Source organism: Sapajus apella, unplaced genomic scaffold (assembly GCF_009761245.1).
Source record: "Sapajus apella isolate SASKATOON/1434 unplaced genomic scaffold, GSC_monkey_1.0 scaffold14, whole genome shotgun sequence".
Taxonomy (NCBI): domain Eukaryota; kingdom Metazoa; phylum Chordata; class Mammalia; order Primates; family Cebidae; genus Sapajus; species Sapajus apella.
Genome location: NW_022436954.1, coordinates 10,339,097 through 10,362,026, shown reverse-complemented (window position 1 = coordinate 10,362,026; position 22,930 = coordinate 10,339,097). Strand labels below are relative to the sequence as shown.

At 51.0% G+C, this 22,930-nt stretch overlaps 2 protein-coding genes across 3 annotated transcripts in view; both read left to right on the top strand.

Annotated features, from left to right (window-relative positions):
• The first annotated feature begins 880 nt into the window (after positions 1 to 880).
• On the top strand, positions 881 to 16,886 carry TMEM109 (transmembrane protein 109). The gene is made up of 4 exons (XM_032283266.1): positions 881 to 1,269; positions 13,168 to 13,418; positions 14,348 to 14,450; positions 15,234 to 16,886. The coding sequence occupies exons 2-4, from the start codon at positions 13,176 to 13,178 to the stop codon at positions 15,623 to 15,625; spliced, it is 738 nt and encodes a 245-aa protein (XP_032139157.1). The 5' UTR covers positions 881 to 1,269; positions 13,168 to 13,175; the 3' UTR covers positions 15,626 to 16,886.
• Positions 16,887 to 17,666: 780 nt separating this feature from the next.
• Positions 17,667 to 22,930, top strand: part of TMEM132A (transmembrane protein 132A) — a 13,583-nt gene continuing 8,319 nt past the window's right edge. For both annotated transcript variants that reach the window (XM_032283260.1, XM_032283259.1), the window contains exons 1-4: positions 17,667 to 18,145; positions 20,661 to 20,875; positions 21,094 to 21,312; positions 22,072 to 22,403. In XM_032283260.1, the coding sequence (XP_032139151.1) occupies positions 18,046 to 18,145; positions 20,661 to 20,875; positions 21,094 to 21,312; positions 22,072 to 22,403 (866 nt within the window). In that variant the 5' untranslated portion in view covers positions 17,667 to 18,045. The remainder of the gene's footprint in view (positions 18,146 to 20,660; positions 20,876 to 21,093; positions 21,313 to 22,071; positions 22,404 to 22,930) is intronic.

Below are 22,930 nucleotides of genomic sequence, written 5' to 3'. Positions count from 1 at the left end.
GTTACAGTGCTCTTTGGGCTCTGCCATCCGTGGACACCTTAAGTGTTAACAGCTTAGTGGGCCCACAGTTGACCTTCACCAGCGACGGCAAAGGGCCAGCATGACAACCTTTGTACCCACACTCGTGACTCCCAAGCTCTTGTCCAGCGTCCAGGAAAAATAAAGTTGCACGAACAAATTAAAAGATGGTAAATCCCAGGGATTTCATTGCTGATGAAAGTGGCTTTCAGCCGGAAGGGGAACTGAAAAGGGGGGCGGGGCAGGCGGGTATGCAGTCTTCCCCTGAAGTCCAGCGGTCTGTGGCCAGATTCTTCTCCAAAGTTATGCCTCAAACTGTCCCTCTGAAGACAAGTTGCTTCTCTCTGATGTCCAGCCATGGTCATCCCCTCGTCCAGCTGCTTCTCCTCTCTGCCAGATGAGTCTGGGGTCTTTATAGGCACAGGATGGGGCAAGGCAAAGCCGTGGGTGGTTTAGGAAAAGGCAACATTCAAGTAGAAAAACAGGGATAGAAGTTACTACTTTGGACCGCAGTTTCAGGCTTTTGGGCTTGACGGTGGGGTTTCACCAGGGACCCGCCCTTTTCTACTTAGCATTTATCTGACCCCCTGTCCCTATCACCGCCTTTGTGGCAGAAAAGGAGAGTGGGAGTTGGTTCCTCTCCTCTAAAATTCTAACATTTGGGAGTCTGCTGTGTTCAGGTATGAATTTGCTCTCTGGGGGAGCGCATGCGTTTTCCAAACGCAGTGTGCCTTTAATTGCTCCTTTAATACCTTTCTCTTTTGTGCCTTTTCAGCGCGAAAAGTTTCTAGGAAAACCAGGTACTGGTTAGCAGCCCGGTTAGAACTACATTTCCCACAACGCCCCAAGGAACATTTGTAGCCCGAGAACTACATTACCCCAAATGCCAAGCGGTGGCAAGAACGGGATTAGCTTCCACCCGGAGTTCAAACATCCAGTTTACCCACTCTACAGCCCAGATATAGTCACTTATTTCCCCTTTTAAGCCAGAGACTTCCGTTCCCAGCTGGAACTTCCGATCCCATTCTTCTCTCGGTGGAATGCTTGCGTGGGGAAAAAGAAACGCAATAGATCAGGCGAGGCGCATGCGCTTCCGGCAGCGGCTTCGGCTGGGAGGGAGGCCGGCTAGTCTCCGAGCTCCTCCCGCCTTGTGCATGCGCAGACCGTAAACCAACGCCCCGCGTCGAGGCGCGGGTTTGGTGGCGCGTTTTAGCGAAGTCGCACGTGAAGGATAGCAGTGGCCTGAGAAAGGTGAGTGCGGGCCGAGGCCGGAATGCGGGATAGCACGCAGGAAGGGTGGGCGGCAGCCGCTGTAGGCGGGACCAGGCAGAGCCGCGAGGCCTGGAGGGTCCGAGTGGGGAGGGGTCCGCGCGCCCGGCAGGCGAAACAAACCGGGGACCAGGAACCTCGTTGCTATGCAACCGGGGGCGTCGTTTCTAGGCAACCCGGAAAGCGCACGTTTCCGGGGAGAGGAGGGTTGTAGCAAGGTTCCTAGGTCCGGCGGAGGTGGAGCGGCTCAGTGGCGTGGGTACCAGGCCAGCGCCAAGCCCGAGCCCCCAAGCCCCAACCCACCGCCCAGCCTCCTGCAGCCTCGGCTCGAGCCCCTCGGGGGGGTCCCAAACTCTTGGGTCGCGCCTCATCTCTTGCCAGCGACGCCACCCCGCAGCGCTTGGCAGGGGACGCGACGTTCGAAATAGCACATGCCACTGACACCCTGTCTCCGGGAGGTTGGGCGCTGGGAAGGGCGCGGGGCGGCCAGGAAGCTGCCCCTTTGCTGTCGCCCTGCCCCCAAACAGTTGCTGGGCAGCAGCTGTCAGGGGTTTAGTGGGAGCTGCCCCCAACCTGCCAGGACGCTGACTTCATTCTCTGCAGTGGCGGCTTCGCCCTGTTTAGTACTTTCCTGTAGACTCAGCTGTGCTTCTCGTGTGGCTGCTGTATATTTGGATCTACTATTAAAATAACCTCCCTCCTCACCTCTCCATGACTTTCTCTTTCTACCCTCACGGTTTCTTGGCGGGTCGCTAATATTGATTTAACAAGCATTTATTAGTCATCTTTCCTACTAGGTGCTGGGGGTTCCAAGATGTCAAATTTAACCGGGAGGCGCTCAGTCTAATTGGAAAGATAGGTTGATAAGCTGCGAAATTATGCTAGGATATACAGTCAGTGGTAATAGTTCACAAAGCTCTTGCTGCAGAAATATCTTCACTCATTGCAGCTACTCTTAACCCGGCTTCACTCCCTTTTACGTTTGAGGAGACTGCAACTCAGGAGGTGAAATAACAGGCGTAAAAGTAGTGGCTTCTAGTCTGGCACGCTTGAGCCTGGAATGGAAGTCTGGAGTCCTTTACAGCTGCTGCACTTTTGAAGCTTTGCTTAGAGTAGACTTTTCCCTGAGGTGCTGGCTATGCATCAGAAATTCCTAGGGAGCTTTGCAAAACAAAGGGCTGAGCCCCTCTGGAAGAGTCTGAGTGAGTAGCCCTGGGTGGGGCAGACATCCTCGTTGAACGGACTGCACAGCCGGCTCGGATGGGCAGCCAGAATTGAGAACTGCCGCTCCTTAGGGGCAGCTATCAGCTGCGGCTGGACAGTCAGAGCCGGCAGAGGGCACTTTTTGCCGCCTCTCTTGCTACCTGGTGATTCATAGCATGAAATGAAACTAACAGAAGGAAAGAGAAGAGGAGGAAGGCGCCTTGATGGGGGGGAGGGGGGCGCAAAATGCCCCACCCTACCCTTGCAGCAAACCACAGTAAACATTCGCAGTGGTGCCTTCTCACTAACACAGTAAGTAAAGCTGTTTCCCCAGCGAGGCTGGGCTCTGCAGACCCACCTGAGCCATATTGCAGCTGCCGAGCAGAAGTGACAGGTTTTATCCCCCACCTTCTGCTGTCCTCTCATACCTCTTGGTACAAAACTATGGCCTGTAAGCCCAGAAGGCAGATGATCTCCTGGTATGTGTTCCCTCCGAGGAGCCTGGATGTCCTTCCACTTTGAGCTTGTTGATAAACTTCAGCTCCTTGAGGGCAGGGACTGTGTCTTATCAAAGCAGCACACGGCTATGGGACAAGCAAAAAGGCAAGATTGAGATCCTGGGTACTGGAGTCAAGTCCCAGCTCTGCTGTGTGAGCTTGGATAAGTCACTCAGCCTCTCTAAGCCATACTTTTCTGAGTAAAATGAAGGAGGGTAATAATACCTTAAAAGATAGTTGCTAGAATTAAACGAAGTGATGAAATAACAAGCACTTTGTAAATTGTAAAGCACCACACAAAAATTATTATAACATATATGTATACAATTTTATAACATACATGTATACAATTATTATTATTAGTTGTTATTGAGTGCCTATTATTTGTCTGAGGCCAGGCATTGCAGAAGGTGAAGAAGCTTAAGACATGCTTCCTCCTCTGAGAGGCTGAGACTGTTTCCACGCCTTTAGTCAAATTATTTGATTAGGCCAAAATGAGGAGGCATAATGGCAGTGAGTCCATACTGCCTGAGATTCATCTGGACAAAAATGAGAAGGAAACGTGTTAAATATAATTTGAGGCTGTGCGCGGTGGCTCACGCCTGTAATCCCAGCACTTTGGGAGGCCGAGGGGGGCGGATCATGAGGTCAGGAGTTTGAGACCAGCCTGGCCAATATGGTGACACCCTGTCTCTACTAATACAAAACTTAGCCGGGCATGGTGGCAGGCACCTGTAGTCCCAGCTACTCTGGAGGCTGAGGCAGCAGAATTGCTTGAACCGAGGAGGCGGAGGTTGCAGTGAGCCGAGATCATGCCATTGCACTCCAGCCTGGGCAACAGAGCGAGACTCCGTCTCGGAAAAAAAAAAAAAAAAGAATTTGAAAAAGCAGACCAGCCAGCCACTCTCCGCACTCATTATCTCCACAGGGTATACTACACAGTCCTGTTTGATTTGGTTTCTGGTGCACTTCAGAACATCAGCTGGCATGACGATGCCACCCTCACTGGTAGAGGGCTTATTTCAAGGTCTCCTAGCTCCCTTAACTGGGGCAGGTGGCCACTGGAAGGCTGAGGCTGGCACAGAACAAGGCAGGCTGCTGTGGGAGGAACAGCTCATGGCACCCTAACCTCCTGGGGCGGAGGAGAGGACATTTGATCCCTCCTTGTGGAGGTCCTTGGATAAAGGATCCAACCCAAGATAGCAACCCTGCTCTTTAAGTCCCCAGCATGGTCATGGCCCAGATGGCTCAGGAATGACCAGTGCTTTCCTCATCTCTGACCATGGGCAGGCAGGAACCATCTGGTTCTTGATTTGTGCCAAAGAGAGTAGAAGCCTTTCCCAGCCTGAGGGCCTTCTCATGAATTGCATATTTTTCTGCCTTGCTTGACCCTCCAGACCTCAGGAGGGACTTAGAGCTGCTGTTTCTGGGCCAGAACGTACCCTAAATGTAGTATTTTTAGGACCCTTTCCTAGACTCCTCCTTCCCACTAAACAAGAATGGGGACAGCCTTCTCTTCCGTGTCTTCCATCCTCATGGCTCTGGATTTATGGTCAACTCCCTGAGTGCCTGGGTAATTGCAAAAACTTCCAGAACCTAACTGCTCCTACCTCTAGGGCATGGCTTAGCCTCTGATCATCAGATCTGAATCATGAAAACATCTGGAGCTCCAGGTTCCTTTCTGAGCCTGGAGGAGAACAGGGAATTTGCCGGTGCTGACATTTCTCAAGCACAGTGACAAATAAAAGGTGAACTTGCGTCCTTTTTTCTTGGCCGATCCTTACCGGCTTCGATGAGCTGGTACTTGTGGGGTCTTAACTTGTCTATGGCATTGTGTTACAGTCAAGACCGGAGCAGAGAGCACAAAGTTGTTAGGTAATTTTCACCAGTAATTCACTGAGATGATTGGTAGATGCCAAGTTTATTTTAACTCATGAATAATCTGTTGTGTGACTTTTTTTTAGAGTCTTGCTCTGTCGCCCAGGATAGGGTACAGTGGCATGATCACAGCTCACTGCAGCTGTGACCTCCTGGGCTCAAGTGATCCTTCTGCCTTAGACTCCCAAGTAGCTGGGAGTACAGGCACACACCACCATACCTGGCTAATTTATTTTTTTAAACAATTTTATTTTTTTATTTTTTATTGTACTTTAGGTTCTGGGGTACATGTGCAGATCATGCAGGATTGTTGCATAGGTATGCACATGGCAGTGTGGTTTGCTGCCTCCATCCCCGTCACCTACATCTGGCATTTTGCCCCATGTTATCCCTCCCCAACATATCCCCCTGCTGTCCGTCCCTTGGCCCCCCATAATAGACCCCATGTGTGATGCTCCCCTTCCTGTGTTCATGTGTTCTCATTGTTCAACACCCGCCTATCAGTGAGAACATGCGGTGTTTGATTTTCTGTTCTTGTGTCAGTTTGCTGAGAATTATGCTTTCCACATTCATCCATGTCCCTACAAAGGACACAAAATCACATTTTTTATGGCTGCATAGTATTCCATGGTGTATATGTGGCACATTTTCCTTGTCCAATCTATCGTTGATGGGCATTTGGGTTGGTGCCAGGTCTTTGCTATTGTAAACAGTGCCACTATGAACATACATGTGCATGTGTCTTTATAATAGAATGATTTATAATCCTTTGGGTATATACCCAGTAATGGGATTGCTGGGTCAAATGGAATTTCTATTTCTAGGTCCTTGAGGAATCGCCACTCTGACTTCCACAATGGTTGAACTAGTTTACACTCCCACCAACAGTGTAAAAGTGTTCCTATTTCTCCACATCCTTTCCAGCATCTGTTGTCTCCAGATTTTTTAATGATCGCCATTCTAACTGGTGTGAGGTAGTATCTCGATGTGGTTTTGATTTGCATTTCTCTAATGACCAGTGATGATGAGCATTTTTTTCATATGTTTGTTGGCCTCATATACATCTTCTTTTGAAAAGTGTCTTTTCATATCCTTCTCCCACTTTTGAATGGGCTTGTTTGTTTTTTTTCTTGTAAATCTGTTTTAGTACTTTGTAGATTCTGGATATTAACCCTTTGTCAGATGGGTAGATTGCAAACATTTTTTCCCATTCTGTTGGTTGCCGGTTCACTCTAATGATTGTTTCTTTCGCTGTACAGAAGCTCTGGAGTTTAATTACGTCCCATTTGTCTATTTTGACTTTTGTTGCCAATGCTTTTGGTGTTTTAGTCATGAAGTCCTTGCCTATGCCTATATCCTGAATGGTTTTTCCTAGGTTTTCTTCTAGGGTTTTTATGGTGTTAGGTCTTATGTTTAAGTCTTTAATCCATCTGGAGTTAATTTTAGTGTAAGATGTCAGGAAGGGGTTTCTGCTTTCTGTACACTGCTAGCCAGTTTTCCCAACACCATTTATTAAACAAGGAATCCTTTCCCCATTGCTTGTTTTCGTCAGGTTTGCCAAAAATCAGATGGTTGTAGATGTATGGCGTTGCCTCCAGGGCCTCTGTTCTGTTCCATTGGTCTATATCTCTGTTTTGGTACCAGTACCATGCTGTTTTGATTACTGTAGCCTTGTAGTTTAGCTTGAAATCAGGTAGCGTGATGCCTCCAGCTTTGTTCTTTTTGCTTAGGATTGACTTGGCTATGCAGGCGTTCTTTTGGTTCCATATGAAGTTTCAGGTGGTTTTTTCTAGTTATGTGAAGCAGGTCATTGGTAGCTTGATGGGGATAGCATTGAATCTGTAAATTACTTTGGGCAGTATGGCCATTTTCATGATATTGATTCTTCCTAACCATGAACATGGAATGTTTCTCCATCTGTTTATGTCCTCTCTTATTTCGTTGAGCAGTGGTTTGTAGTTCTCCTTGAAGAGGTCCTTTACATCCTTTGTTAGGTGTATTCCTAGGTGTTTTATTCTTTTTTAGCAATTGTGAATGGCAGTTCATTCTTGATTTGGCTCTCTGTCAGTCTGTTATTGGTGTATAGGAATGCCTGTGATTTCTGCACATTGATTTTGTATCCTGAGACTGCTGAAGTTGCTTATCGGTTTAAGGAGATTTTGGGCTGAGATGATGGGGTCTTCTAAATATACAATCATGTCATCTGCAAATAGAGACAATTTGACTTCCTCTTTTCCTAATTGAATACCCTTTATTTCTTTTTCTTACCTGATTGCTCTGGCTAGAACTTCCAATACTATATTGAATAGGAGTGGTGAGAGAGGGCATCCTTGTCTAGTACCAGATTTCAAAGGGAATGCTTCCAGGTTTTGCCCATTCATTATGATATTGGCTGTGGGTTTGTCGTAAATAGCTTTTATTGTTTTGAGATATTTTCCTTCAATACTTAGTTTATTGAGAGTTTTTAGCATAAAGGGCTGTTGAATTTTGTGAAAGGCCTTCTCTGCATCTATTGAGATAATCATGCGGTTTTTGTCTTTGGTTCTGTTTATGTGGCGAATTACGTTTATATACTTGCGTATGTTGAACCAGCCTTGCATCCCTGGAATGAAGCCTACTTGATTGTGATGGATAAGGTTTTTGATGTGCTATTGCAATCAGTTTGCCAGTATTCTGTTGAAGATTTTTGCATCTATGTTCATCATGGATATTGGCCTGAAGTTTTCTTTTTTTGTTGAATCTCTGCCAGGTTTTGGTATCGGGATGATGTTGGTCTCATAAAATGATTTGGGAAGGATTCTCTCTTTTTGTATTGTTTGGAATAGTTTCAGAAGGAATGGTGCCAGCTCCTCTTTGTACATCTGGTAGAATTCAGTTGTGAACCCGTCTGGACCTGGACTTTTTTTGGGTGGTAGGCTATTAATTGCTGCCTCAACTTCAGCCCTTGTCATTGGTCTATTCAGGGTTTCAGCTTTTTCCTGGTTTAGGCTTGGGAGAGTGCAAGTGTCCAGGAATTTATCCATTTCTTCCAGGTTTACTGGTTTATGTGCATAGAGTTGTTTGTGGTAATCTCTGATTGTAGTTTGTATTTCTGTGGAATCAGTGGTGAAATTCCCTTTATCATTTTTTGTTGCATCTATTTGATTCTTCTCCCTTTTCTTTTTTATTAATCTGGTTAACGGTCTATTTTGATCTTTTCAAAAAACCAGCTCCTGGATTTATTGATTCTTTGAAGGGTTTTTTGTGAGTCTATCTCCCTCAGTTCTGCTCTGGTCTTAGTTATTTCTTGTCTTCTGCTAGCTTTTGAGGTTTTTTGATCTTGCTCTTCTAGCTCTTTCAATTTTAACGGTAGGGTGTTGATTTTAGATCTTTCCTTGCTTCTCATGTGGGCATTTATTGCTATAAATTTTCCTCTAGACACTGCTTTAAATGTATCCCAGAGATTCTGGTATGTTGTGTCTTCATTTTTGTTGGTTTCAAAGAACATTTTTATTTCCACCTTCATTTTATTGTTTATCCAGTCAACGTTCAGGAGCCAGTTGTTCAGTTTCCGTGAAGCTGTGCGGTTCTGAGTTAGTTTCTTAATTCTGAGTTCTAATCTGATTGTACTGTGGTCTGAGAGACTTGCATTTGCTGAGGAGTGATTTACTTACAATTATGTGGTCAATTTTAGAGTGGGTGTAATGTGGTGCTCAGAATAATGTATATTCTGTGGATTTGGGGTGGAGGTTTCTGTAGATGTCTATTGGGTCTGCTTGGTCCAGATCTGATTTCAAGTCCTGGATGTCCTTGTCAATTTTCTGTCTCGTTGATCTGTCTAATATATTGACAGTGGAGTGTTAAAGTCTCCCACTATTATTGTGTGGGAGTCTAAGTCTCTTTGTAGGTCGTTAAGAACTTGCTTTATGTATCTGGGTGCTCCTGTATTGGGTGTGTATATATTTAGGATCATTAGCTCTTCTTGATGCATCGATCCTTTTACCATTATGTAATGCCCTTCTTTGTCTCTTTTGATCTTCGTTGGTTTAAAGTCCATTTTATCAGAGACTAGTATTGCAACTCCTGCTTTTTTTCACTCTCCATTTGCTTGATAAATCTTCCTCTATCCCTTTATTTTGAGCCTATGTGTGTCCTTGCATGTGAGATGTGTTTCCTGAATACAGGACACTGATGGGTCTTGACTTTTTATTCAATTTGCCAGTCTGTGTTGATTGGGGCATTTAGCCCATTTACATTTAAGGTTTATATTGTTATGTGTGAATTTGATCCTGCCATTTTGATGCTAGCTGGATGTTTTGCCCATTAGTTGACACATTTTTTCCATTGTGTCGATGGTCTTTACCATTTGTTATGTTTTTGGAGTGGCTGGTACTGGTTGTTCCTTTCTATGTTTAGTGCTTCTTTCAGGAGCTCTTGTAAGGCAGGCCTGGTGGTGACAAAATCTCTGAGCAATTGCTTGTCCATAAAGGATTTTCTTTCTCCTTCGCTTATGAAGCTTAGTTTGGCTGGATATGAAATTCTAAGTTGAAAGTTCTTTTCTTTAAGTATGTTGAATATGGTCCCCCACTCTCCTCTGGCTTGTAGGGTTTCTACCGTGAGATCCACTGTGAGTCTGATGGGCTTCCCTTTGTGGGTAACCCAACTTTTTCTCTCTGGCTGCCCTTAGCATTTTTTCCTTCATTTCAACCCTGGTGAATCTGACGATTATGTGCCTTGTCGTTGCTCTTCTTGAGGAATATCTTTGTGGTGTTCTCTGTATTTCCTGGACTTGAGTGGTGTCCTGGCTTGCTAGGTTGGGGAAGTTCCCCTGGATAATATCCTGAAGAGTATTTTCCACCTTGGATTCATTCTCGCCATCACATTCAGGTACACATATCAAATGTCGATTAGGTCTTTTCACATAATCCCATATTTCTTGGAGGCTTTGTTCATTTCTTTTCACTCTTTTTTCTCTATTGTTGCCTTCTTGTTTAATTTCATTGAGTTGATCTTCAGTCTCTGATATCCTTTCTCCTGCTTGGTCTATTCGGCTATTGAAACTTGTATATGCTTTGTGAAGTTCTCATGCTGTGTTTTTCAGCTCCATCAAGTCGTTTATATTCTTCTCTAAACTGTTTATTCTAGTTAGCATCGCATCTAACCTTTTTTCTAGGTTCTTAGTTTCTTTGCATTGGGTTGGCACATGTTCTTTTAGCTCTGAGAAGTTTGTTATTACCCACCTTCTGAAGCCTATTTCTGTCAATTCATCAGATTCATTCTCCATCCATCTTTGATCCCTAGCTTGTGAGGAGTTCTGATTCTTTGGAAGAGGAGAGGTATTCTGGTTTTTGGTGTTTTCATCCTTTTTGTGCTGGTTTCTTCCCATCTTAGTGGCTTTATCTACCTGTGGTCTTTGTAGTTGGTGACTTTTGGATGGGGTCTCTGAGTGGATTTCCTTTTTGTTGATGATGAAGTTATTTCTTTCTGTTTCTTAGTTTTCCTTCTAACAGTCAGGCCCCTCTGCTGCAGGACTGCTGGAGGTCCACTCCAAACCCTACTTGCCTTGGGATCACCTGTGGGGTCTGCAGAACAGTAAGGGTTGCTGCCAGTTTCTTCCTCCGTTGTCTTCGTCCCAGAAGGGTACCTGACAGATGTTGGCCTGAGCTCTCCTTTATGAGATGTCTCTTTGGGTATACGGGGGTCAGGGAGCTGCTTTAGGAGACAGTCTGTCCCTTATAGGAGCTCCAGTGTGGTGCTGGGAGCTCCGTTATTCCATGCAGAGCTGCTGAGCAGGTACCTTTAAGTCTGCTGCAGTGGAACTCATAACCGCCTCTTTTCCCAGGTGCTCTGTCCTAGGAAGGTCAGCCTTATTTATAAGTTCCTGTCATGCTGCTACCTTTTTTCTCAGATGCCCTGCCCCACACGGAGTAGCCTAGTCACAGTCTGCCAGCAGAGGTGTTGCTGAGCTGCTGCAGGCTCTGCCCAGCTGCTGGGTGGACTGGTTCAGTGGTCGTCACCCTTCCCTTCACTGAGCAGAACCATCCTGGGTCCTATTGCACTTGCTGCGAAACTCTCAATCCAGAGCATTTCAGAGGGTGGCACCCTCCGAGCCAGATTGCCTGGCTCCCTGTCTCTGCCCCCTCCCTTTCAGTTGAATGAGCAGCTCTGTCTCCTAGGTGTTCCAGGCGCCAGTTGAAATGGCCACCCAGATTTGTGTGAGTTTCTGTGCACCAACCCAGCACCAGCTTTCTGAAACGGCCGTGGTGAAAACTCGTGGCGTTTTTCGGCCTGGGAATATGCTGGTCTGTGGGCAGTGAAAATTTGTTTAGAAATGTGGTGGGCACTCATCCTCTGCATTGCTCTTGCTGGAAACTGCACTCTGGAGCTATTCCTATTCGGCCATCTTGGATCATCTCCCTGGCTAATTTATTTATTCTTTTTTTTTTTTTTCTTTTGGTAGAGACAGGATCTCTCTAGGTTGCCCAGGCTGCTCTCAAACTCCTGGGCTCAAGCAGTCCTCCCACCTCAGCCTCCCAAAGTGTTGGGATTACAGGAGTGAGCCGCCGTGCCTGGCCTTTAGCCTGTATGACTTTCTAAATCACTTCTGAGACTTAGCTGGAGACAATACAGCAGAGTTGCTGTATGTGAGGGGTCCAATGTCAGATGTACCTGGATTCAAATGCTGGTTCCCCCACTCATTACTTAACCTGCCTCAGTTACTTCATCCATAAAATGGGGGATAATAGCAACACCTATGTGATGGCCTGTTGTGGCCATTGAATGAGCTAGGTGGTGCATGGCAGGACCTGGCTGAATGTTAGCTTTTTATTAATCATATTTTTCTTTAAAGGTTGTTCATTATACCTGTGCCTACTGTCATAGTCCATTTTCTGCTTGCTGTAACAGAATACCACTGACTGGGTAGTTTATAATGAACAGAAAGTCATTAGGGTCACAGTTCCGGAGGCTGAGAAGTCTAAGGGCATGGCGCTGGCTTCCGGCAAAGGTCATCATATGGCAGAAGGCACAAGGCAGAAGGCAGAACCCAGCACTTGAGACAGAGAGGAAATCAGGCCAAAGTCATCCTTTTCCTCAGGAGCTCCACTCCTATAATAACTAAGCCACTCCCAAGATAACGGCATTAATCCATTCATGAGGGCTGAGCCCTCGTGACCTAATCAGCTATTGAAGGTCCCACCTTTTAATACCATCATTGTGGCAATTAAATTTCTTTCTTTTTTTTTTTTTGGTGGGGAAGTGGTCAAACTATTTTATTGAGGGGGATGGAGTGGCAAAGAAGTGCTGAGGACCACAAGATCCAACATCCTTGGCTGGGCTGGGAGCTCCCAGGCTCTGCAGGGAGTCCAAGGACAGTTAAACTTGAGCATGAGTTTTGTTCTTCAAACCATAGCACCTACATTGGGGTTGGGGGCGTGCGGTCACTCTGTATCAGTGGTTCTCAACTTTGCACGTGGAGCCACCTAGGGAGCTTTTGCAGGTGTAAGGCTAGGCCACACCCAGACAATGACATCAGAAGCTCCAGGCTTGGACACAGACATCAGTCACTTGTGAAGCTTCCAGGTGATTCTAGTGAGCCGCCATGGTTGAGACCCATGTTATAGCTTGACACCTAATGAAGACGGGATTTGGAAGCAGACGCTTGGGTTCAAATGCTGGCCTTCCTGTGTAGCCCAGTGACCATGGGAAAATGCTGAACTTCTGAGTCTGAGTTTCTTCTCACCTGTACCAGTAGGTGCCAGGAGCATAAAAGCCGCTTCACATGAAGGTCCTGCAGAGAAGATGGCGTATGTGCAGTTATTCTTGTTGGCGCACATAACTGAGCACTTTTCTTTATACCATTATATGGCAGTAATCTTACTTGTGTGCTATTTTTAAGTTGTTTTTTATATCAGCTTTATCTTAAGTAGATTATAAGCTTCTTGGGACAGAACATTTATCGAGTGTCATAATTCTTTTATGCCCATAGCACCTACGATACAGGGACAGGCCCTCAGATTTTTAGAACTGGCACAAACCTTAGAGAGATCTTCTCACCCACTCTAAAGTGTTGAATAATACTTGCCAGTTAATTAACATGCAAGTGGTAAAGAATGTGAAAGAGGAACCTGTGAGTCAGATGGTTGTGCCCAGCTTAAATTGGAAGTCCCAGTCCTTCCTCTGTCAGCTAACAGCGCTTTCTTTCCAGGGTTAGCTTGATGCTTGCTGGGGGCAGGGGTGGAGGAAGATGTTGGGATAATCAGAGCTGGGAGGGTGAGAGTGTGTACCATGGCACTCAGCTCACCATGTGCTCCTCTCCTGGCAGACCCAGTCATGGCAGCCTCAGGCATCCGTTCATCATGGGGAAAGCATCTGTTCAAAGCCATCCTGATTGTCCTCGTGGCCCTCATCCTCCTCCACTCAGCACTGGCCCAGTCCCATCGAGACTTTGCACCACCAGGCCAGCAGAAGAAGAAGAAAGAGGCCCCAGTTGATTTCCTGACCCAGATAGGTCAGTCTGTGCGGGGGACCGCGGATGCCTGGATTGGGCCGGAGACCATGCACGTAGTAGCAGAGGTAAGGAAGGTAGTCCCTGGGTGACTACACACATTGAGGAAAAATCAAAGAGAGGTTGGTATCGGCCACCTTATCTTGGTTCCACATCTTCCCTGGTCCAGAGAGTCCCAAATTCCACAAAAAGTAGCCACACAGTCTTTGCCTTTGAATTCCTCGTTATTTTATTTCTATCCTTGGGCCTTTTAGCCCCATCCCTATCTTTTCCTGACTCCTGCCCTTTCTTTGCCAGAAAGGCTGGGAAATGAGCCATCTTTATAAACCATGTTACTGGGTGACTGTAGAGTCTCACTTTGGTCTAAATCTGACCTCGAATCTTGAAATGGCAAAATACCAAGTCCTCAATCCATTCCTTTACCTCTAGAGGTGGGGTGGGCTTATTGGGAGCCTAAGGCAGGGTTGTCTTTTTTACCTAGTGGCCTCCCAAGCATGGTATCACATACTTTTGATAGGCTGGACTGAAGGGCTGAGACAGTCATTTATTAAATCTGTAATCTAGTCTAGCTGATAGGCTCTTTTTTCACTGAAACATCCTGTCCCTTTACAGATGTTCTCCACGCACCTTCATGACTCCCTGGACAGCTAACAGGGCTCCAGTTTTATAGGGTGACTACTAAAAGTATTTGATTGTCTCTGTCATTCACACAAAGTACACCACATACTACTCCCTCCAGAGTATCCCAGCAGAGCAGTTAAATTAAGTCCCAGATGCCCCGGTTTCCCATTCAGGAAGGGGAGAGATGGCCTGTTGGCCATCCCTGTACACTAGAAGGTGGATGTGGAAGGGACCCCTCAGCCAGGCCCAAGGCCCGTCACCACTGGGTGAGAAACAGGTCGGAGACATTCCCGCAGTCCTTGCCTGGACAACGGTGATCAGGCCTGATGGCGAGGAGCGTTGTTAATTATAATCTCACTCCATGTTGTTTCCACAGTCATCGTCCCAAGTCATGTGGGCCATGTCATCAGCCATTTCTGTGGCCTTCTTTGCTCTGTCTGGGATCGTGGCACAGCTGCTGAATGCCTTGGGGCTTGCTGGTAAGTATTGGAGCACTGGGTAGTCAGCCGGAGCTTTGCCTGTACTTTCCTACTTGTGGGAGTTCATCTTTGTCGGGGTCTAGCCTTTTCCCCAAGCTGCTTTACCCTTCCCAGGTTTCCACAGAGACGTGGCCTAAAAGCAAGCCGAGAACTACTATGGCCAGGCGTGGTGGCCCACACCTATTATCCTAGCACTTTGGGAGGCCAAAGCAGGAGGGCCACTTGAGGCCAGAAGTTTGAGACCAGCCTGGGCAATATAGTGAGACTTTATCTCTATTAAAAAAAAATTAGCCAAGCATGGTAGCGGTGTCTGTGGTCCTGGCTACTTGGCAGCTGAGGTGGGAGGATCGCTTGAACCCAGTGGAGGTTGCAGTGAGCCCAGATTACGCCACTGCACTCCAGCCTGGGTGACAAAGCAAGACCCTGTCCCACCCAGACCCCCCCAAAAAAGAACTACTGCCACCACCACCATGTGCCAGTTGTTCACTTCCTATCAGGCATCGTGCTGAGCTGTAGTATCTCATTTAATTGCCAGCCACAGCCTAGGGAGGCAGTAGAATTGTTCCCATTTAGTAAATGCAGCTCAACAAAAGCAAGTTATCTATTCAAGGTCTCAGCCAGCAAGAATCAGAGCTGAGATTCCAACCCCTATTACTCTAAGTCTGCGGGGACAGCCTGCTCCTTTGCAGTGCGGCCAGTACTTCCCACCCTTTCGGCGCTGGCCCCGCTCTCCCCTCACCACTCCTCCAGGTTGGCTGACTCTGTGACTCTCTTGGCTTCCAGGTGATTACCTCGCCCAGGGCCTGAAGCTCAGCCCTGACCAGGTCCAGACCTTCCTGCTGTGGGGAGCAGGGGCCCTGGTCATCTACTGGCTGGTGTCCCTGCTCCTCGGTTTGGTCTTGGCTTTGCTGGGGCGGATCCTATGGGGCCTGAAGCTTGTCATCTTCCTGGCCGGCTTTGTGGCCCTGGTGAGGTCGGTGCCCGACCCTTCCACCCGGGCTGTGCTGCTCCTGGCCTTGCTGATCCTCTACGCCCTGCTGAGCCGGCTCACTGGCTCCCGGGCCTCTGGGGCCCAACTGGAGGCCAAGGTGCGAGGGTTGGAGCGCCAGGTGGAGGAGCTGCGCTGGCGCCAGAGGCGAGCAGCCAAGGGGGCCCGCAGCGTAGAGGAGGAGTGAGCAGGATGCCCCGCGCACCTCCCGTGTCATACCAAAGAGCTGAGCTGCTTCAGGGCCACACAGCCCTCCTGCCAGCCCCCTGCCCTTTTCTTGCCCTGTCTCCGAACCTTCAGAACCTTGATCCCTGCCCCAGCCCGCCTAGCCAAGAGAAAAAGAGAAAGGCCATTCCCCTTGCCAGTCGTTTTCAGCCCTGTCTTCTGAGGTCCTCTGTCTGGGATTGGCTCTCTTAACCCTTTCTCTGCTCCCAGCCTGCCTCACCAGGGAAGGTTGGAGGGGCCTCCCTTCTGGCTTCTGCATCTGCGCCAGCAAACATCACTGCCATTGGTCTCTCGTGACTGAACTGGCTTCCCTCTGCTGCTGCCTTGGCTCTTGCTCTCCTGTCCTTCTGAAGTTGCTCCCTGGCCCAGTCTCCAGCTCCCTTCTTGTGTTCCTCTTCCTCCTACCCTGTACTCCCACCAAACCATGGTCCTTTAAGGCATGCTCCTGTCCTCTTCAGGGCCCAGCACTGGGGAAGGGCAGGGGTGATGGGACCTGAGGATAAAGTGGGAGGAGAGAAACCGGGTCCCCTGAGACCTGCGGGGGCTGGGGGGAAAGGAGGATGTACCTTGTGTCTGTTATAAGTGCCTTAATCCGAGCCAGCCGGGCCCTCTGCCGTACTGTCTGTAGGAAAGTGCTCTGTGTCTGCTTTGTGTCAAGAAAAGAGCAGTCACTCTTAGAATCTTGATTCCCCGTCAGCCAAAGCCAAAGGTGGCTGCTGCTTTGCAGGCATGTGCCTGCAAGTGGGACCTTGCCAGGCATCATATGCGCTGTGGGGGTTTCAGAGACCCGGAAGGAGGAAGGAGGACCCACCCGCCTTCTTGTCTGCACAACTGCATGTAATTCTCTCCCGTCGCTCCACTCCCTGCAACCAAGAAGGAGCTACTGACCCGTGCCCGCTCTAGCAGCCCAGGAGGAACGCAGGCAGCTCCTCTTCCTTCCAGTGGTCTGCGGAGAGCAGGGTGAGCTGCCAGCTGCCCCTTTCCACCATGGTGCCCCATCTTGGTGGTCAGGAGCCACTTCTTCCTTTGAGGCTCTGGTGGAGGTGGGTGTCCTCCTCTGCCAGGCCTGTCACATGATGTGAAGAGTAAATGCCCAATTCTTACTGTTCAGGTTTGATGTGGAATCACAGCTGCAGTGATATATATTTTTATCAGCGCTTGGTTGGTTTTAAATAAAGTGCACGCTATTTTATTATCTTGTTCTGAATAAAATGTATTTACTCGAAGTCTGGATCGCTTCAGTGTGTCCTCTACTGCTAGACCCATTTCTGTCGTTCATCTCCGCCTCCCGACTTCTCCCTGTGGGGGCAGTGTGAAGCTCGCAGAGGGGAAAGCTGTAAAGGCAGGCTGGAACCAGGTGCCCTTCCCTCTGGCAGGGGGAGGAATGAGGAAGGCATGCTTCCGTTTCAAAACGTAGGAAGGGCTAGCACTGCTGGAAATGTGTGTGCTTGCTGGGGGGAGGGGCACCCCTTCCCTGCGATGTCTTGGGGTGGGTGGGCACCCTGAGAAGACTCGCCTGCCCTCCCCTTCACCATCCAGCTGAGGAGTTTCCTGTGCCAAGGTTCCTAGTAGGCCCACAGGCTGGATCAGTTTTGCAGAGGGCAAAAGGTTTTTCTTGGTAAGCTGCCCAGGCCATGAGAGTATGCAGCTGGGGCCCCTGCTCTGGGCCTCTCCCTAAACTGCCTGGTGGGCAACGCTGGGCCAGGACCCCTGAGGCCCGCCTTCCCTCCTGAGTTTTGAGCAACCTCCGAAGTCCGCTCCCCAGGTGGGGCTGGGCAGGAGACTAGAGCTGCCCGCACCTGGAGCCCTTCCTCCACGGCGGTGGCCCAGGGCTCTGTCAGGGCAGGTTCAGGTGGTTGGCGTCTGGCCCCGTTTGGCCCCCGCCCTTCCCTCCTGTCCCTGCAGCTCCCATCCCATATGTCCCTGAATTCCGGTTCTGATTCAGGTGTCAGATGCCTTCACAGGTGAGCTGCTTGTGGGGGTGAGGCAGAGGAAGTGGCTTTTTCTTCCCTGGTCAGGAGCTTCCGAGAGGGAGCCGCAGAACTCACCGAGTCCCTCCTGGCAGAGGCAGCCACCCTCTGTTGCCTCCAGGCATGTGGCCCTCTTCCCGACCTGGGTCGCCAGAGCGCGCTGGGGTTGGGGATCCGTAGGGCACTAGGACCCGGCGGGGTGGAGGGGGCAGCCCATGTGCGGCGATTCGCTCCCTCCCACCCCGCTGCTCCCGCTCCATTGTCTGGGAACTGCAGCCGCCGGGCGGGTGGCGGCGGCGGCGGCGGGGACCCAGCGAGCCAGGTGGGGCCGGCGCGGAGCGGGCGCGGGAGATGCCGGGCGGGACCGGGCCCACCTGAGCCGCCCGCCTCGTCCCCGCCTTCCGTGGGAAGGATGTGCGCCTGGATGGCCGGGCGCGCGGCGGCGGCCCCTCGGGGGCCCTACGGCCCCTGGCTCTGCCTCCTTGTGGCCCTCGCCCTGGAAGTCGTAAGAGGTCAGCGGTAGGGGAGGGCCGGGCAGGGGGCGTGGGGCGGGGGGCGGCCGGGCCTGGCCCGGCCGAGAGGGCGCGAGTGATGCCCGGGAGCCACGAACCTTCGGATTCTCGGAGTGAACCCTGAGCGGGGTCGCCCCGCAGCGCCCTGAGGGTCGGAGAGCTCTTGCCCTCGGGAACCTGTCCTAGCTGCTTGCCCCTAAGGCTTCCTGCCTGGCACGACTCGGCAACTCCTTTCTGACCCGGGGGCAGCCTGGCGCAGGGGCTTCCCGGTCCTGCACCGTCTGCGAGGGGCCCCTCAGCCCGGCCATCCAACCTGGCGGCCTGGGTCCCGGGCGCACCAGCGTCACCCCTACTCCTTCATCTGTGGTCTGTAGCGCTGCACCCTCCTAGCCTCCTTCCCCCACCACCAACCCACCCCACCTCGGGAGTGGAAAGCAGTCCCTTTGCCTGGGACCTGCGAGATACGCAAGCCCCTCCTTCCCCTTCCCCCAGGGGCTCCCTGACCTTGGCGCCTCCAGGGATGCCTCATCCTTGCCTTCCAGAGCCCTTGGGAAGATTCCTGTCACTGGAGAAAGGGCAGCAACTTCCTGTGCTTCGGGGTGGGGGTCAGACTCCCTTGGCCTGGGCTAGGGAGCCGGCTGTGGCTGCAAGGCAAAGGATGCCACAGAAGACAGAAGGACAGTGAAACATTCTCTGCCCTCCTCCCTATCGACGGAGCCCAGCGCTGGGTGATGGGAGTCCGTGGGAGTTGGGCTAAGAGCATCTTATAATTATGGAGGCAAAGGAGTAGGAGGCGAACCTGAAGCCAGTGGCTGCCCCCAGGAAGCAGTAGTCACCTGTTATGCTTCGGGCAGGGGGTGGGGGGTGGGAGGCAGGGGGCAGGGAGAGCTCTCAGGCATATGCTCCTTGGTGGGGAGGGCCAGGAAGGAGGTTGAAACCAATTCCCCCACCCTTGACCCACAGTCCGGCTGTGGGGCTGAGAGGGAGCTAGCTGTGGTGTTGCTTTCAGCCACCTGCTCCCCACCCCGAGGGACCCGGTGGAAGTCTTAGCAGAGAGAGGAGGAAAACCTTGTCAAATCCATTACACAGCAGGAATAATGCCTCCTCGCTCCAGACAGTGCTCCACAGTTACACAGCCCTCCCCTGTCCAGTGTCATCTAATGCTCCATCCAGTGTCACCTAATGCTCCTGCCCCTTTTACAGATGAGGAAACCAAGGTTTCAAAATGTCAATGACTGACCCAAGTTTCATCCGTTTAAATTCAGGTCTCCAGGCTCCCAGGAAGTCCTCTCTGGGGAGAGCTTCCCAGTTTGGAGGAATTCCAGGATGAGCAAGACAAGGTCCCTGGTTGATAGGAAGATGACTAATTCCAGAGGAGGCACCCAGGGTTGCAAAAGACAGGAGACTAGTGGGAAAGCGCCAAGGAGGGCTTCCTTCAGGAGGCAGTATTCACTCCTGGCCCTGAATGAGGAGGGAAGAGCCCCCGGGCAGAGGAGAGGAAAGGAGAGGCGGTCCAGGCAGTGAAGCCTGCAGGGTGCACCGTTGCAGTGGAGAGTGGGGAGAGAGGCGCAGGTGGAGACGCGGGGTGTCTAGTGGCTGATGCCTGGGATGGACCCCTAGCTCCTCCACCCTCCAGCTGTGGAACCACAGGCAAGCACCGTAACCTCTCCACCTCATTTTCTATGTCCACAAAATGGGATTCATCATAATAGAACCTGGTTCACAGAATTATTACAAAGACTCAAAGAGTTAATACACATACAATATTTAAATCCTCACCCCTGCAGATAGCATTCAAAAAATGCTGACTATTATTAGAGTTCATAGTGCAAACCAATATGGCCTTAGAGGTCTTTTGTCCTGGCGATTGACCATTTTGACCGTCTCCCCAGGCGCATGGTCCCCACCCCACCCCCAGGGCAAGCAAGTGGCTTCACAGACCTCTTCCCCCACCTCCTTCTGCACCCACCCATCCCACACTTGCATTCGGTACCAGTCGGTACAGGGAAGAAGGGAGCAAGCTTGGAAAGATGGTGCAGGTTGCCATAGCAATGATGGGGGAGGCGGGGTAGATGCCCAGCAAGCCTGGCCAAGGATTCAGGGCAGAGAAAACTCACTTCATTGCCATCTTTTACCACATTAGTCCAGTCTGGGAAGAGCTGTCCCCCAGAAATGCCTTGGTATCAGAGGCGAGTAGATGGAGGGGAGGAGTGGGGAAAAGGAGACATCGAGAAGGCTGCATTGGAGAGGAGGCCGAGGTCCGTGGGAAGGAGAAGGAATGGCTGGGAAGCATCCAGTCCTGGACTCAGATCTGAATCCTGGCTTTGCTGCATACTACCTGTGTGAGGTTCTTTAAGCCTCAGTGACCTCATCTGTGAGCTGGTGGTGAGAGGAAAAGGGACATTACAGCCTTTTCCTCCCTCCCCTGCCCACAACCACTGCCCCAGCGTGGCACTCAGGTCAGCCCCTGCCAGCTCTGTAGCCGTCATCATGTCTCCCTCTTATCCCTCCTCAGTGGACTGTGGCCAGGCTCCCCTGGACCCTGTCTACCTGCCGGCAGCCCTGGAGCTCCTAGATGCCCCTGAGCACTTCCGTGTACAGCAGGTGGACCACTACCCACCTGCCAACTCCTCTCTGAGCTCCCGATCTGAGACCTTTCTGCTCCTGCAGCCCTGGCCCAGGGCCCAGCCACTTCTCCGGGCCTCCTACCCGCCTTTTGCCACTCAGCAGGTAAGGAGGGGGCACCAGGGACTCTCGGCCTAACAGGACTCAGGACCTGAGGTCTGCTGGGTATGGCTTGGGAGCCTTCTCCAGCCCCGGCAGTGATCCTCATATTCTAGAAGGGGAAACTGAGTCCCCATAAAGGTTCTCTTCTGCCAAGCTGGGATCCCATCTTCCTAGATCTTCCCCCGAAACCTCTTTTGTTAAGCCCTGTCATTCTCCCTCAGGTGGTCCCCCCTCGAGTCACTGAGCCCCACCAACGGCCAGTCCCATGGGATGTGCGGGCTGTTTCAGTGGAAGCAGCTGTGACGCCAGCGGAGCCCCACGCCCGGGTTCTCTTCCACCTCAAAGGACAGGATTGGCCACCGGGGTCTGGCAGCCTGCCCTGTGCCCGGCTCCATGCCACGCACCCTGCCGGCACTGCTCACCGAGCCTGCCGCTTCCAGGTTAGTGGACAGGCCCCACCTTGGCTGGTCCTGCTGCTGCGTCAGCCAGGTGGTGGTCCCGTGGCACAGAGGAAACCCCCACTCCTGGGATGCGTGGGGGTTGTGGACCACCCAACTCCCCTTCTGCCTCACTAACTTTCAGTGCTGTGAAAAGGTTATTCAGGGTCCGATGGGGAGTTCAGTCCTTGGTGTGTGACTTTGAGCAAGTAACTTAATCTCTCTGAGATTCAGTTTCCTCATCTAAAGAATGGGGTAATAACAATTCCTACCTCATCTGGAATTGGAGTAGGGAATAAATGAGATGAATGTCAGAAAGCTTATGGCAGAGTAATCACTCAGCCAGTGTGTTTGCATAATTATTAGTATTTTACAGTTGCTATTTCCACTGTTCTGGAGTCTAGCACAAGAGTCCGTGGGAGAGGCGTCTCTTGGGCGTTAGGATTCTGAGAAGACTGGATTCTAGGCAGGCTAGTGCTGGGCTTGGTTAGGGTCAGGCACTGGGTTGGCTCACTTTTACTTTGTAGTAAGACCTTTCCCAAGGGCCGAAGAGTGGTCTCCGGATGTGCTCTTAAAACTTAGACCTGGTTCAGGCCCCGGCCATGTCGCCAGTTTACTGTGTCACCCAGGCTGTCTCCGGCCCAAGCTGGCCCTCCCTTTCATGAGTCCCTCCAGCTCTGGGTTTCCTGCCATGGGTGCCGGGAATCCTGTTCCTCCCCGGCCCCCACCCGCATGTCAATTACTGCTGTCGTGTCTTCACAGCCATCCCTGGGCGCCTGCGTGGTGGAGCTAGAGCTTCCCGCGCACTGGTTCTCCCAAGGCTCCAGCACACGGGCCGAGCTGGCCTACACACTTGAGCCTGCGGCCGAGGGCCTGGGGAGCTGTGGCCCCGGTGGGGAGAACGACCCTGGGGAGCAGGCCCTCCCAGTGGGGGGCGTGGAGCTGCGCCCAGCAGATCCCCCGCAGTACCGGGAGGTACCTCTGGACGAGGCTGTGACTCTGCGGGTGCCCGACATGCCAGTGCGGCCCGGCCAGCTCTTTAGTGCCACCCTCCTGCTTCGGCACAACTTCACAGCCAGCCTTCTGACCCTGCGGTGAGCACCGGGCTGTGGGGGTGGGTGAGGGTAGGAATCTCTGCAGGAAGACTAGGGATGGCTTCTGCTCCTCTTGGGATCTTTGCTGGAATCCTTGACCTCTGCAAAACATGTGTGCACCAGATTCCTACCAGGTAAAGAGCTGTGATCGTGCATGGTGGGACCCCATGATGGGCACAGCCCTAGAATTAGAATCAGAAGTAGGAAGCTGCCCTTCTCTCTGGCATCTCCCTGAGATTCCTTTGTCCAGTGGGGCTAACATGGTCCACTTTCGGGGCAACTGCAAGGCTCCAGGGAGGGGAACCCGCATAGGGCTTAGAAACTAGAAAGTGCAGTAACTAGGCGTGGGCTCTTGGTCCAGTGCTCCAGAGAGGGATATTGCCCCAATCATGTTCACCTGCGTTCTCTTCCTCCTAGCCACCCTAGCTGCAGGTCTCTAGTCTTTGGACAGAGCCTGCTCTTCCCCACAGGAAGGCCCTCATTCTTTGCGTCATTTTCTGTAATAAGTTCCCCTAAAGCAGCTCCCA

What these genes read in the sequence shown, in the direction of transcription:
- TMEM109 (XM_032283266.1), top strand. Translation starts at nt 13,176, where the DNA reads ATGGCAGCCTCAGGCATCCGTTCATCATGGGGAAAGCATCTGTTCAAA. An exon ending in CCATGCACGTAGTAGCAGAG is followed by an intron (nt 13,419 to 14,347) that starts GTAAGGAAGGTA and finishes TTGTTTCCACAG; the next exon opens with TCATCGTCCCAAGTCATGTG. An exon ending in GAATGCCTTGGGGCTTGCTG is followed by an intron (nt 14,451 to 15,233) that starts GTAAGTATTGGA and finishes CTTGGCTTCCAG; the next exon opens with GTGATTACCTCGCCCAGGGC.